Genomic DNA, 15,457 nt, shown 5'->3' with positions numbered 1-15,457 from the left:
GAACCCAGATCTTTTTTACTCCAGGCTCAGCACTCTATCTATGTGTCAACTAGCTGCCTCTTCAAGTCAGGAAGATGAGTTCAAATTCAACCTCAGATACTTACTACCTGTGTGATCCTAGTTAAGTTACTTAACCTCTGTTTGCTTCAGTTTCCTTAACTGAAAACTGGGAATAATAATATACCTTGTTTTGAGGGTCAAATGAAATAGTATTTGCAAAAATATTTGGCATAGTATCTGGCACATAGTAGACCTCTATATAATACTTATCCTTGGATGATTACCTAGCTGTGTAACCTTGGGCAAGTCACATAATCCCATTGCCTTGTAAACACCCCCCCAAAATTAATAAATACTTATTCTTTTTCCCTTCCCCCTGACTTGCCCAGTGTCACACACCTAATGTTATCAAAAGGAAGGCAATCCAAGGTCTTCCTGATTATGAGTAATGTGCTATCTGCTATGCCACATGACCATTCTCCATTCATAAATAAGTGATGTAAAAAGAAAAAATATCAATAAAAATAAGACTTCAAAATAAAAGAAGGGAGTGGTTGGATCATATCTAAATTTTAGAACTAGCTCTAAAATTCTATAACTATGAAAAGGATACCCACTACTTCCCCAAGCTCCCCAGTTTGAGAAACTGTTGTCCATTACAGAAGGGTCTTGTAAGGCCATTCAGATCTACTGACAGTTAGAGAATAGATCAGTTTATGAAATTCCAACTGAGACAACCCCAGAACCAATTCCCTGAAGCTTAAGCAGAACCACATCAGCCCCCTGATATCCACACCACACCACTCACTCTATTATCTCACAAAGTGCTTCCTATCATCTTCCATCATAACAAAAGTTGCAAAATGAAGTGGAAACAACAAACATATCACAGGAAGCTTAAAATACTAAAAGATCCACCCATTCAGAATGACACTATAACTAATACTAATTCCAGAGAGGTGTGGATGAAAAATATTTCCCTATTCTTGATAGAGGGGTGGATAGAATTAATGCACACACATACTGGTATGGTTGACATTTACTTTGAATATCTCTTTCATGGTTATAAGTTCATTGGGAAGTGAAAGTGCTATTTAAAAAGCATTGATATTAAAATCTAAACAAATAAAAAAGAAATAGAAAAGTTAAAAGTAGAGAATGAGACAATTAATTATCCAAGTAAGTAAAAGTAGCTACTCCTCCTTGCCATTCATTAGCAAGAAAATATTTTTTGACTGATAATAGATAATTTGGCAGGTAGGAAGCATAATGGATAGAGAGACTTCTGAGTAAGGAAGACCTGAGTTTGAATCTTTCCTTAGACATTTTCTAGCTGTGTAAACATAGGCAAAATTCACTTAATCTCCTTCAGTCATAGTTTCCTTATTTGATGACCTGACCTACTTCACAAGACTAATAAATAATAATAATAATAATAATAATAATAGCTCACACACCACATGACAGGAATGTTAAAAATATTGTCTCCTTTGACCCTTACCATAACCCTGTGAAGTTTATTATCCTCATTTTGCCAAAAGGGAAAATAAGACAAACAAAGGTTAAGTGATTTACCCAAGATCACACAGCTAGCAGGTGTCAAAAGGCCAGATTAGAATTCAGAATATATTTCTGACTCCAGAGAACAAGAAGACCACCTAGTTCTACCCTTTGCTCCCCTCCACTGCCTCTCCCACTTCTTTTATTTTAAGGAGGGGGAAAGCCTTAAACATAGAAGAATGAATATTTCTTCAATTCAAGCAGAAAAAAATAATCATTTAAAATTATAGAAGTCAATTTTTTTTTCCTGTTAAAAAGGTTGGTTTTTCCAGACTTTTTTCTCTCCTTAATTTAATGGTGATAAGATGATAAAGATCATTACACTGAATTTGAGTTTAACTTCCTCGGGTTTCACACCAGTCTGACGACCACATATAACAATGCTTTTAGGTATCCCCAATGGCAATGTCTTACCAGTGTAGATGCTGGCACTGGAAGCTGGAATGCCAAACTGTGATTCGATGAACTTGGGGATGAAGGTGATAAAGGCGGTGACAATGGCACTCTCAGCTGTGTATGACAAACTCACAAAAAGGAAAGTCATGTTGCTTAAGATCCTGACAGCTGCTCTTGGTAGGTCTACAAAATGACAAAAAAAAAAAAAATATGACAAATGAATGTTATCAAGAAGGGTTGGGAAATCAAATTCAATTTGAATCGTCTTCTAAATGAACTGTCAATATCCACTGAGCCATTATAAAAATAGAAAAAAAATTGATGTTTGATTGAGAATTGTTTCTTTTAGGCATATCTGTGAATTTTTTTTCTGAAACAGGATAAAGAAGTTTAATAAAATGTTACAAAACATTTCATAAAAAAATCTCAATGAACCAAAAAAAAAAGGATATAGTCTAAAAGTGTGTTTCTAAGTTGACTGTTCTAAATTCAAAATACATTTTTCCATAGAAAGAATGTGATAGGGGCGGCTAGGTGGCGTAGTGGATAAAGCACTGGCCTTGGAGTCAGGAGTACCTGAGTTCAAATCCGGCCTCATACATTTAATAATCACCTAGCCCTGTGGCCTTGGGCAAGCCACTTAACCCCATTGTCTTGCAAAAACTGAAAAAAAAAAAAAAAAAAGAATGTGATAAATGATGATTAGATCCCAGTCTAGTCCACAAAAGCCTATGCCTAAAATAGAGTATTAATAATAACACTCCAACTATATACTTCCATCATTTGGAAAATTCATTGAGTCCCAATTCCAGAAAGCAGGACCATATCTCCTTCCTACTTCTCTTTTCTTGTTTCCCTTCTTTAGTTTCCTTCAACAGTGATAACCAAAGGAAAGATCTTAGAGCACCAGTATTTGCATAAGGGAAGGCAGCACCTAACTCAAGCATTTCCTAAGAGCTTATTAAATTAAGGAAGGGGGTGGGGGGGAGGGGTCAGAGTTTCCTCCATGGAGAAAGAAGGAAAGAGTTTGGTGGTTGGGATGATTTCCTACTATCCATTCACCTATCTGAGTCACTGGTAACTGATAATGCCTTTGTTTTTATTTTCCTAATCACAAATTTTCTTGTGTCTCTCATGCCTTCAATGATAAGACATTGTGATGCAATTTTTCTTTACATATTCATGATAATCCATGATAATTTGGTGTCATGCAATAGCAACAATCTAGGACCTTAATAAAAATTAAATCTGAAATTATATAATTGAAAACTTCTTCCCTAGAATGTCAGAATTAAAAAGTTAGGAGGAAGACATCTACATTTTTGGTGAGTCTAGACTTGCAATTTCATCAGAACTCCTTTTCCTGACTCAGATCAGCAACTACTCTGCAATTTGAGGTTTACATAGTTAGTTAATTAAGATACTGAGAGGCTGTAACTTGTACAGGTCATAGAGCCAATACCTCTGGAAGTTTGAACTGGATCTTAGGTATTTCCAATAGCTGCTCCAAGACTAGTCTTGGTCTTCTATCCACGATATCTGTTGATGCTCCTCATATATACATATACATATATATACATATATAATTTCAATTAATATTAAAGTTATTTGATATAGTAAATGCAGTCAATAAAAATAAAAGGTTTATTATAAAAATCAAATATACATTAACGATGTAAATATAACAGATAATGGGTACAGCTTTAGAATTTCTTTCTAAATAAATAGTTTTTTGGGTTTATTTGTTTGTTTGTTTTTAGTTTTTGCAAGGCAATGGGGATATGTGGGCTTGCCCAAAGCCATACAGCTAGGTAATTATTTAGTGTCTGAGGTTGCATTTGAACTCAGGTTCTCCTGTCTCCAGAACCAGTGCTTATCCACTGCGCCACCTAGCTGCCCCCAGGAATGAATAGTTTTTAAGAAGAAATTCTACTCATTTAAAAACTGATCAAGTTGCCTCAAAGATAAATGATTCCTTCTCTTTTCCCTTGACCATAAAGAAACCATTCAGGTTATAATTAAGAGTTTTGGAGTGGAGTGGATTAATAACCACTTAACAAAATTTTGAGCTTTCTTGCCAAGTTCAAAGAAAAAATTTTTAAGTATAAGTCTATGGAACAAAGGCAGTTGAATTGAAAAATAATAGGTATCCTTTTTTGTAATGGAGAATAAAGCATTCTAACATCACTTAGAAAACTGACATAAAACTCAATGAAGAAGCAACATAACAAAATAATACAAAATGTAATGATTAATATTAAATTGAAATATAAAATCCAGTTTTGTAGTAATATAAATGATTTTCAAAATTCTTAAAATCTGAGTCATTGCAAAAAGGCAAATTTTATTGCAGGATAAAAACAGAAATTTTGTCAAAAACAATACAATAAAATTCAAGGAAACAAAAAAAATACTTATTGTACCTATCAATTTCTCCAAATATTTCCTTTAAAACAAGATCATTTAACCCATTACAGATTAGTACACACACTAATAAAATAGATAAAGATCATTTTAATGGCTACAAATTTAAATTTAGCTTCAAGTTTTCCTTTGAAATAAATAGTAAAGTTTTGAGCTTCGCCATATTGAACTTGGATCTGGAAGAAACTTAGAAACCACCTCATCTAATCCATTACTTTAGGGAAAAAAAGGGAAACTAAGGTTCAAGAAAAAGAAATTATTTTCCCAATATCAAATTGGCAATACCAGAGATATGATGACAGAAGGGGTGGTAGAATGCTTGACTTGGAGACAGAAAGAGCTAATTTCAAATCCTACTTTTAGTACTAATAAGTTATATGACCTTAGGCAAATAAATCTCTAAGCCTCAATTTCTTCATTTCATTTGCCTCTCCTTCACATTATAAGTGATCTATTTGAAATGCTTTGAAAACATTACAGCTTTATCTAGAAATGCAAGTCAGTGCTAATATTATTCATAGTCTAAGGGATACAAATCTAAGTCCTCTGACTCCCCATCAATGCTATTTTTATTCTACCAAGCTGTTTTTCATTGAATTGCACTAAGTTTTTGTTCCTTCCACTAAATGGCTCCAAACTGTTATGTTGTTTGAATTATTTGACTTATCTTTTGTTATTCAGTTGTTTCAATCATGACCCCATTTGGAGTTTCTTGGCAAAGATACTGAGTAATTTGCCATTTCCTTCTCCAGCTCATTTTGCAGATGAGGAAACTGAGGCAAACAATGTTAAGTGACTTGCCCAGGGTCTCACAGTTAGTTAGGGAATGAACCCAGATTTGAATTCAGGTCTTCCTGACTCACTAGCATTCTATTCAGTGCACCTCTAGCTGTTCCTTGCTACCTCTACTATGCTGCAAAAATAATATACTTGAATTATGCTCTAATGCTCTCAAAATTGAGATGATCATTGTGTTATGTTCTACACAATACCCCAGAATAAATTTACCCTAGAAAGGAGCATGGCAAGAGCAAAAAGGAAGTGTTGTATGGAAACAGATTAGATTCTTCCAAGTTATTCCTGGCACATACATCAGTCACCTTTGGAAGTTCTGGCAGCTATTCTCTTCTAGGGGTCCAGGAATTTGTCTTATATAGATATATTTTTATAACTATATTTTAAAGTAATTACTTTCCTTTGTAATCTCCTGAATTTTATTTTATGTATTTAAAAACACAATTCTGAGAAAGAGGTTCATAAGACTACCAAGGGTGACCATGGCACAAAAATCATGTAAGAATTCTTGCTCTATCAATGAACTCATCCAAGCAACTAGGGAACTCTTCAGGATTGAAAAAACAACCACAACCCTAAATTATCTTTATAAAGAGGTCTAGCTTAATCTCTGAGTAGCCAAGACTTTCTATCATGAGAATCAAGTTTCAGCATTCAATAAGAAAAAGTTCCAAAGAAAGCTTATTATTATCATTGCTAATATTTACTTAATGTTCTCAATGTACCAGATACTGTACAAATAATATATTGTAACAAAGCATTACCTTCCAAGAGCTCATACTCTGATTTCAGCCATGCAGACTGCATCACATAAGCAGGCATTATAGGAATCCACTGCTTGCTCCTTATGGTTACCTTTTTTTTTTCTGTTTTTGCCTTCTATATTTCCTAGTTGGAAATTCTTGAATTTCTAGTTAATATCCTAATTAAGGAGAATTATCTTAAGCAACTGTATAGTAATTACTAAAAGGTTTGGAGAGAGGGAAAAGCCTTACCTAAGCCTTCTAGAGGATGATTCTTCATTTGAAGTGGGATTTGGAGTCTTCGATTCAATCAACAAACATTTTAAAGCTCCTATCATGTATGCAAGATATGAGAAGACAGAAAAGAACAGGGACCCTGCCCTCAAAGAATTTATAAGCTGATAGGGAAGATAAGACATGTAAACAAACACTATAATATAAAGGTAATAAAATGAATACACAATAAAGGAACAAAGTTTTTTTCAGAGATCAGAGTAGGTAAAGGTCATTTTCAGCACAAGGGGAAAGCTTCATGGAGGAGGTGAAACACAAAATGGGCTAGTAGAATTAGCAGAGAAAAATGTTTTGATGGATAAGAGTAGGGTAGCAGCTCTAACCGTGGGGGAAAAAAAGCAGTCTGCTATAGGAAAGGGAGACCAAAGCAGCAAGCAGATGTGAAAGAGAAACAACATGATGACAGATGGGAAGTAGAGATGTATGCTTTAGGAATGGCAAATCTGACAAAAGAATGGATGGCTGTTGGGGAAAATGAGAAAAATCGTATTATTTATAAACCCAATCCTATTATCTACTTAAAATAAGGAAATAGCAAAACAAAAAATGAGAACATGCACTAATTGAAAATATGTGTCTATACACAGAATATATATATATATATATATATATATATATATATATATTCAAACATTCATTCTTGATCATATGGAAAGTATATTAATCATAAATAAGTTTCTAATTTCTAAAAACTCTCTTCTATTCTCTTCATACCTTCATCAACTTATTATTTTGATTATTCATGATGGTTTGAAGGTAATGCTGGTTTCTGAAGACAATCCTAGTCAAAAAAATATTTCTGACATGCTAGAAAGGCTCTAAACATGAATGCAGCAAAGGGCTCTATAGTTGACCAAGGATTGAGCTAACTCAAAGTAGAAAGAGACATCACCAGAAGATTAGCTACCAGGAAATTAATTATTTTAGTTACAGAAACTCAGATAAAATATGACTATATCATGGCACAGTGGGGTTATGATTTGTATTGGTAGAGGCAATATTCAGTCTAAGAAAATGGAGTTATTTAAGCTTATTAATCATACTAAACATGCTATTTGGGAAGAGCGGGGGAAAGGGAATAAGCAAGAGATGAGAGAGGAAAATGAGAAAAAAAGATTAGGTAGCAGCAAAAGAAGCAGCAGCAAAAAAAAAAAAAAATAGTATAATTTGACCCCCAAAGAATAGAGGAAAAAACCCATCTCTCTTCTTTTCAGAGGTAAGGGGTTATAGTTGTATTACATTACATATATTGTCTGATTCAACTGAGTTTCCTTGGTTAATTTTGCTGAGCTGCTTTTCCCCTCATATTTTGTCCTTTTTTTGAAAGGATTAGCTCTCTAGGAAGGAGAGAGGGCAGGATATATTTTGAAATGAAAGTATTATTAAAAACAAAAGCTATAAAAAATGTTAACGTAGCATATTTGTTTTATAACAGTAGCTTCAAAGTAACAAAAATCTGAATCTTTGCTAATTTACCATTACTAAGGCCAGTTTGGGATTTAAAAAAAAAGAAATACTATTTTACTAATATAATACTTTTGTAGTAGACATTAAATATTTATTAAGTGCACACTGGCCCCATGACATTGTATCTATTTCAAAGTGAAGCTGAATGAAGACAGAGTTTTACAAGGTATATGAGAAGTTCTTGGATTTCTTTTTTAATGTTCATTTATTTATTCATCTATCCATTCATTTATCTCTATAGCTGATTCTTAAGGTCAAACTATTTTTCATCTTTAAAGTCTTCTAATATTTTAAAGGGATTCTATTCTAAGTATCTATAGTAATAATAATAATGATAATAATAGTACAAATACTTTAACATATGCAAAACACTTTACAAATATAATCTCATTTGTACCTCACAACAATCCTGTGAAGTAGGTATTATTATTCTCATTTTGCAGATGAAGAAACTCAGGCTGAGAGCAATTAAGTGACTTTCTCAGGGTCACAAAATTGGTAAATGGATAAGGTAAATTTGAATGCAGGACTTTCTAACTTCAGAGTCAGCATTCCACTTACTATGCTATCTAGCTACTAAGGCATATTCTATAGACTAAGTCTAATATTAAACTTCATATGTGTGCATATGTGCATTCCCTTGAATATGTCAATATTTAATCTTTTTGCCTTTTATTAAACATAGCTCTCTCTAGTTCCATCTATGTTATAGACAAACAAAAGATAAATCTTAAAAAGGACCACCAGATGGTCACCAACACTTAATGGCCCCATCCTTCTCCTCTCCTTGGAAGATGGCACCTATGTAGAATCATTGATTATAAGCTCAATACGACCACTGCTTCCAACCTTCTCTCCTCTCACCCTCTTAAACATACAGATACAAGCATACCATTCTTTTCTCTAAAGCATTACTAATATTATTATTATTAATAATAATAATAATAATCAGGGTGGCTAGGTGGCGCAGTGGATAGAGCACCAGCCCTAGAGTCAGGAGTACCTGGGATCAAATCTGGCCTCAGACACTTAATAATTACCTTGCTGTATGGCCTTGGGCAAGCCACTTAACCCCATTACCTTTCAAAAAACCCCTAAAAATAATAATAATGATAATCTTAGGAATAGGGGCTTGACCAGTTATCTAAAGTGATTTGCCCACAGTTAGTATATGTCAGAGACAGAACTTGAACCCAGATCTTCCAGATTCCAAGGCATCTCTTTACAAGATCTCTTTACAATTGTTTCTCAATTTGTGAAATGCTAATGATGAAAAATCATATTGACAATTCTTAATGCCAAAAATCACCAAAAGGGTAGATTTGTCCTTTTACCAACCCAAAATCTTAAGCCACTTGAATTCAATGAACAGAAGAAACATTCTTGATTGTGAAATGGAGCCTTCAAAATTCCTAGCCACAAAACCAACTTGTTTATTTGAAATTGACACTAAATGATATTCCTTCTCATCTGTCCAAGTATGGATACAAAACTTGAATATTCCTTCTACACTTAGAACATGAGGAAAGCATTCTCTACATGTAATTCAAATTACATTGTGTAGTCTGTTAATATTCATTCTGATTCCTTACTTCACAAGATATTTTCTACAAGAGTGGGATGTCTTAAGTTGTAAATATGTAAAGGATAGGTACATGTAAAACTTTCTGATGAAGATTCAGAGAATGGTAGCTGAACTCCTTTTCTCAAATATATTCACATGGTCTCCGACAGTCACTTTACATCTCTTGGATTCAATATAGCCAACTTAATTTAGCCAGAACCTTCAGAATTCCTGCACTATTAATTAAGTTTTATGGATTTTAAATTATATTACAATCAAAATAGAAATGGAGCTTTAACAGAGAAAAGAACATTTAAAGTTTTGTTCAAATTACCAACATAAGTACACATAAAAGATAGCAAATAGATAAAAGACAGGAAAAATTCAAAAGTTTTCTAGTCATCAAAAGCAATAACTTAAAAGAATTATTAGGTAGCTATACTGTCAAGATGTGATGGCTTCAAGGATGTGAGCTCAGCTCTCAGAAAATTGATCAGACATCCTTAATGTTTTTAAGTGCTACTTTTGATTCATAAGATATTAAAGCAATCAACATCTTGTAAAAGGTTTAATCTTCTTATATGAAGCTGAACCAAGAACACTCAGAATCACACCTTCCTTTTTTAACATTTAAAGCAGCTTATATGTTGCATAATTTACTAAGTATGGCTAGAAAAATTGATCATATCAATTGATCATGAGTTTCCACTTTCTGTGTTATCTCCAGTGATCAAAGTAAGTCTTTATAGCCTCCAAAGGAGTAATTGAAACTCAACAGCACCTGAATTTTTTATTAGTTTATATTTCTTTATATAAGTAATTCTAAATACAAATTAAATTATGTTAGATTAGACAATTGCTTGGGATCTCTTTTTTTGAGCTTCACATTAAATATTATATTTATAAAATTATTTTATTTTTTAAAAAATAATAATTTAAAGCTGGGAAAACTCATTGTGGGAGGGTCACTATAAAAATACAGGCACACTTATTTACTGCTGTGGAAGCTATAAATTCATTCAACCATTCAAGAAAAGTTTTAAATTATGCAATAAAAGTTACTAAATTGTTTGCATTTGGGGGACCAAAATTCTACTACTGAAATTACTGTTATAACCCAAGAAAGTTATTAACAGAAAGAAAGGACTATGTACAAAAATATCCCTGGCTCAAATTTTTGACATAACAAAAGCTAGACACAAAACACATGTCTTGTAATGTCTAGCAAACTATCACCTATGTTGGTATAAAAATATTACTCCTTAAGAAACTTCTACAAAGAACTGAACTGACCAAGATTTTTGAAACAAGAATATTCCTTGAGACTCAGTGACTTTAATGACAAGATGACTAAAGAGAGAGGGAAAAAATCTAGGATTAAGAAACTTAAAAGACCAAAAGTTTCTACATTACCCAGCAGACTTATGCTTGGACACTTTGAATTCTGTAAGACAAAATTTAAAATAGTAGACATGGTGAATGCCTAAGAATAAAACAATAAAATGAAATTGACTAAACAGACAGGAAATAACTGATAACTGATATGGGGGGGCTCACTTTAGAACTGGCTGCCTTTTTACAATCAAAAATCAAAATTCAAATCCAACAATTATGTGGCAATGAGAACTGTAATGCACCTCCAACAACTCCAGTTTAACCCATTCAAAAAACTATTTGAATAAATAAGGAAGGATAGGAAAGACAGTTATTCAGATAATCATCATTTCTTAAAGAAAACAACAATAGAGAGGCCAAAACTGGAAAACAAATGTGAAGAAAGTCTGATATGAAATCCAACTATAGTAGGTCATACTAAAAATATTCATAGGTGAAACTGGAAGGAAAACAACAAATAGATGGAAAATGAAATAAATTTCTTAGTACTTCTATAGCTATCCTCATTATTAATGACAGTGGAACAACAATCTTTGAGTTCTAATCTGTCAAGATTCCAGGAACTATAAATGGAAATGGAAATGATATTCAAAAAGCTGAAGCTAGGAAGAACAACTGGACTAAAGCAAGTATACACTGAAAAAAATGATGGCAGAGGAAACAGAATTAGGACAGCATTAAGGGACCAATTGAAGATAGGAAAAGAGTCTATGTGCATTAAAAAAAGTGACTTCTTTAAAAAAAAGATTTAGAGATAATAGGCAACTGACTTGCATTTTTCCTTCTCATCTTGATGAGAATAAAATATAAGCATACTTAGGATATCCTTCCTTAAATAAAATATGAGGAGTCAAACTTTTGCAAATGATTTTCTACATTAGACTGCATCTTTATACTTATATAATTGTCTGAAGAGAATTTGGGAAAAGCAAAGCACTTTCAACAATCTCAATATGCTTACAACTTTTTAATACTAATACTCTCCCAGTGTGTGAATCATAAAATAATGCAAACTCAAAGGAATTAAAATTACAGGTCTTAGAATTTCACAATATGTTCACTGTTGAATAAAAAAATGCGATTCAGCAAAACCAAATGAAATCCTAAAGGCCCTCCTACAACAAGGGATCACCCATAAATATATTAAGATCAGAAAGATATTTAATATTGTTGTTGTTGTTTGTCATTCACTTTCGAAGAGGACCAATGACATTAGAGAGGTGATATCTTGACTTGCAAGCATACTGGATTTAAGATCATATAAGATTCTTGGATAGATGCGAAGAGAAAACTATTCAATGAACCTGATTACCACTGTCAACTGAGCTATGAAACAGGGAAAGAGATAGATACTCAGCAAAAGAGTGTGTCAATATCCAAAAATTTAAAAAAAAAAGATGTTTTACATAGAATAGAAATAGACAGGGATTATAAGGTTCTCCAGATGCTTGTATTTGCATATTATATTTTGATTACATTAAGCTACCAAAATACTATAAGAATTCCTTAGTGAGCTCCATAGCCATTAATACCACTACAAAAGGTTTCTGCCTAACAATACACATTGAAAAAAGCTAAATACTTGAAAGATGTCTATTTCCCAGACTATGGCATTCACTTGAGATACTCAATTTGGTTAGCTCATTTAGTACATATCTTGGACATAACACAGGCTCAGAATTGAATAGAAAGAAGAAAACAAGCTAGATTACATTTGGAAGACTGTAATAATACCAAAATGGCTCCCCACAAAAAAATTATTTTATGAGATCACTCGCAGGATACCACATTCTCCAAAAAACTGGGAAGTATGGGTGATAAAAAGAGCACTGAAGAAACTCACTGTGAAGGACAGAGATAACATTGTAGAGTAGAGGCAGCAACCCAGTCGAACTCTCCCAAAATTACCCTCCATACAACTTTAAAATAATGTATTAAATTGAATTTTGGAGGACAGCTAACAAAAAAGGTCAGAATGAGACATTTTTCCAGCCCAAGACAATTTAGAAGGTCAGATTGAGAGGTCTATGCCCCTTAGCTTGGTCCCAATTCACAAAAGCATATGATGCAATAAAAACAACAGAGGTCAGCCTTGGAGGTAGCTGTGGCAGCAGCAGCAGTGGAGGGAAGTCTCAGGTCAGAGGTGGTAAGGATACTGGAAAACTAGTTAGAAATAGATTACACTGGACCCAAGTTCAATTGCCCATATGCTCCAAGGAGAAGAGAAGTGTTTGTGGTCAGTCACAAGGGAGCAAGGACCCTGGTCACAGTTCCAGGACAGAGCAGAGTTCTAATGTGCAGTTCCAGGGGAGCAGGGTCCCTTCCTGGGTAAAGACCAGCAAATCACAGACCAGGAAAGTACTAACCACAACTCTCCCCAGCACCTTGGAAGTGCCAAAAATTTGTAGAACCCCAGAATTAGCTCTGAAAATAGCAGCATAAAAATTTTGAATAAATAACACCTTTAAAAAAAACCCACAGAATTAGCCAAATGGTAAAAGAGACCAAAAAACGCACTGAAGAAAATAATTCCTTAAAAATTAGATGCAGGGGTGGCTAGGTGGCGCAGTGGATAAAGCACTGGCTCCTGGAGTCAGGAGTACCTGGTTCAAATCCGGTCTCAGACACTTAATAATTACCTAGCTGTGTGGCTTTGGGCAAGCCACTTAACCCCGTTTGCCTTGCAAAAACCTAAAAAAAATAATTAGACGTAAGGGGCAGCTAGGTGGTACAGTGGATAGAGCAACAGCCCTGGAATCAGGAGGATCTGAGTTCAAATTTGACCTCAGAACAGATTTTAATAATTACTTAGCTGTGTGATCTTGGGCAGGTCACTTAACCCCACTGCCTTGCAAAAAAAAAATTAGATTTGAGCAAGTAAACACCAATGACTCCATTAGATATCAAAAAACAATAAAATAAAATGTATAGTCTGAAAAAAAACTCAGAAAAACAACTGACCTTGAAAATAATTTGAGAAGAGATGTTAGGAATTCTTAGACTACCTGAAAATCAAGATTAAAAAAAAAAGAGCCTAGGCATTATATTACAAGAAATTATCAAGGAAAACTACTCTAATGTTTTAGATATAAAGGGTAAAATAGAAATGGAGAGAACCTACCAATAACCTCCTAGAAGAGATTATCAAATGGAAACTCCTGGTAATATTAGAAACCAAATTCCAAAGCTTCCAGGTCAAGGAGAAAATATTGCAACAGCCAAAAATAAATCATTCAAATATCATAGAACCATAGTCAGGAGATCACACAAGATTTTACATATTAAAGGAGCAGAAGACTTAGAATATGATACCAGAAGACAAAGGAGCTAGGATTACAACCAAAAATAGTCAACCCAGTAAAACCAAGCATAATGCTTCAAAGGAATAAAATAGATATTTAATGAAATAGAAGATGCTCAAACATTACTGATGAAAAGATCAGACCTGAATAGAAAATCTGACATTCAAAGACAAGACTCAAGAGAAGCATAAAAAGATAAAAATGAAAAAGAAATCATAAGGAACTTAGGTTAAAAACTGTTTGCATTCTTATATGGGAAGTTTATAAATGCAACTCCTAAGAACCTAAACATTATTAGGAAAGTTTGAATGCGTGTACAAAGACAGAAAGCATGTCTTAAGCATGGGCATCAGTATTGGTATGATCTAAAAAAAAATAAAGGAGTGATAAAATGGGATGCACCGGGAGAAGAGGGAAAAGCAAGGAAGAATGAGGAAAATTATCTCACATAAAAGAGGTACACAAGGAAAAGTTTTTACAATGGAGGGGAAAATGGGGGAGTGGTAGGCAGTGTTTTTAAACTCACTCTCATTGGAATTGTTCCAAAGGGAGGAGAACGAACACACACACACACACACACACACACACACACACACACACACACACACACGGAAGGAGGAGGAGAAGAGGATGAGAAAAAGAGAGAAAGTGATAAAAGGTAGAGTGGATTAAGGAAGGCAGGGGTCAGAAGCAAAGACATTTTGGAGAAGACAGTATTAAAAGAGAGACAGAGAAAGATAAAATAAAGACAATAGGATGGAGGGGAAATACATAAATAGTAATCATAATTCTGAATGTGAATGGAATGAAATCACACATAAAATGGAAGCAGATGGCAGAATGGATTAAAAACTAAAATTCAGTAGTGTAATGTTTATAAGAAAAACACTTGAAGCAAAAAGAAAAGTACACAGAGAGTTAAAATAAGAGGCTGGAGAAAAATCAGTTATGCTTCAGCTTCAGTAAAGAAAAAAAGTTGATCTCAGATAAAGCAAAAGCAAAAACCGCCATATTCAGAGAAACATTGGCTAACGATACAATAGTCATATAATGAAGTAACATTAAAAATTTTTATGGTAAGTGTCTCTGACAAAATCTTCATTCCTCAAAATGTTTAGGGAACTGGGTCAAATTTCTAAAAATAAGAATCATTTTCCAGTTGATAAATGGTCAAAGGATATGAACAAGCAGTTTTCAGAAGAATACAAATCTTTCTATAGTTCTAATTTAAAATGTTCTAAAATATTTTTGATTAGATAAATGCAAATTAAAATAATTGTACCACCTTATACCTATCAGATAGACTAACATGACAGAAAAGAAAAGTGACAAAATTTGGAAAGGATTGGAAAAATAGCATCATGAATGCACTTTGGTGGGTTGTGAACTGATAGGTCTCTATCTCAAAAAGATCAAAGAAAAGGGGCCTATATGTATAAAAAATATTCAGCTCTTTTTGTGGTGGCAAAGAATTGGAAATCAGGAAATGGCTAACCAAATTACAATCTATAATTGTG

General features: G+C 33.6%; 1 protein-coding gene across 5 annotated transcripts in view; it reads right to left on the bottom strand.

Moving 5' to 3' along the window:
- SLCO5A1 (solute carrier organic anion transporter family member 5A1) overlaps window positions 1-15,457 on the bottom strand; it is a 411,786-nt gene that overhangs the window by 79,464 nt on the left and 316,865 nt on the right. For 4 of the 5 annotated variants that reach the window (XM_074207458.1, XM_074207460.1, XM_074207461.1 and 1 more), the window contains one exon: window positions 1,975-2,139. The exons of the other annotated variant lie outside the window; for it this stretch is intronic. In XM_074207458.1, coding sequence (XP_074063559.1) covers window positions 1,975-2,139 — 165 coding nt within the window. The remainder of the gene's footprint in view (window positions 1-1,974; window positions 2,140-15,457) is intronic. 5 annotated transcript variants of the gene reach the window in all.

This window comes from Macrotis lagotis, chromosome X, assembly GCF_037893015.1.
Source record: "Macrotis lagotis isolate mMagLag1 chromosome X, bilby.v1.9.chrom.fasta, whole genome shotgun sequence".
Lineage (NCBI taxonomy): Eukaryota > Metazoa > Chordata > Mammalia > Peramelemorphia > Peramelidae > Macrotis > Macrotis lagotis.
The sequence above is the reverse complement of the archived record's forward strand: the minus strand, read 5'-3'. Positions and strand labels throughout refer to the sequence as shown.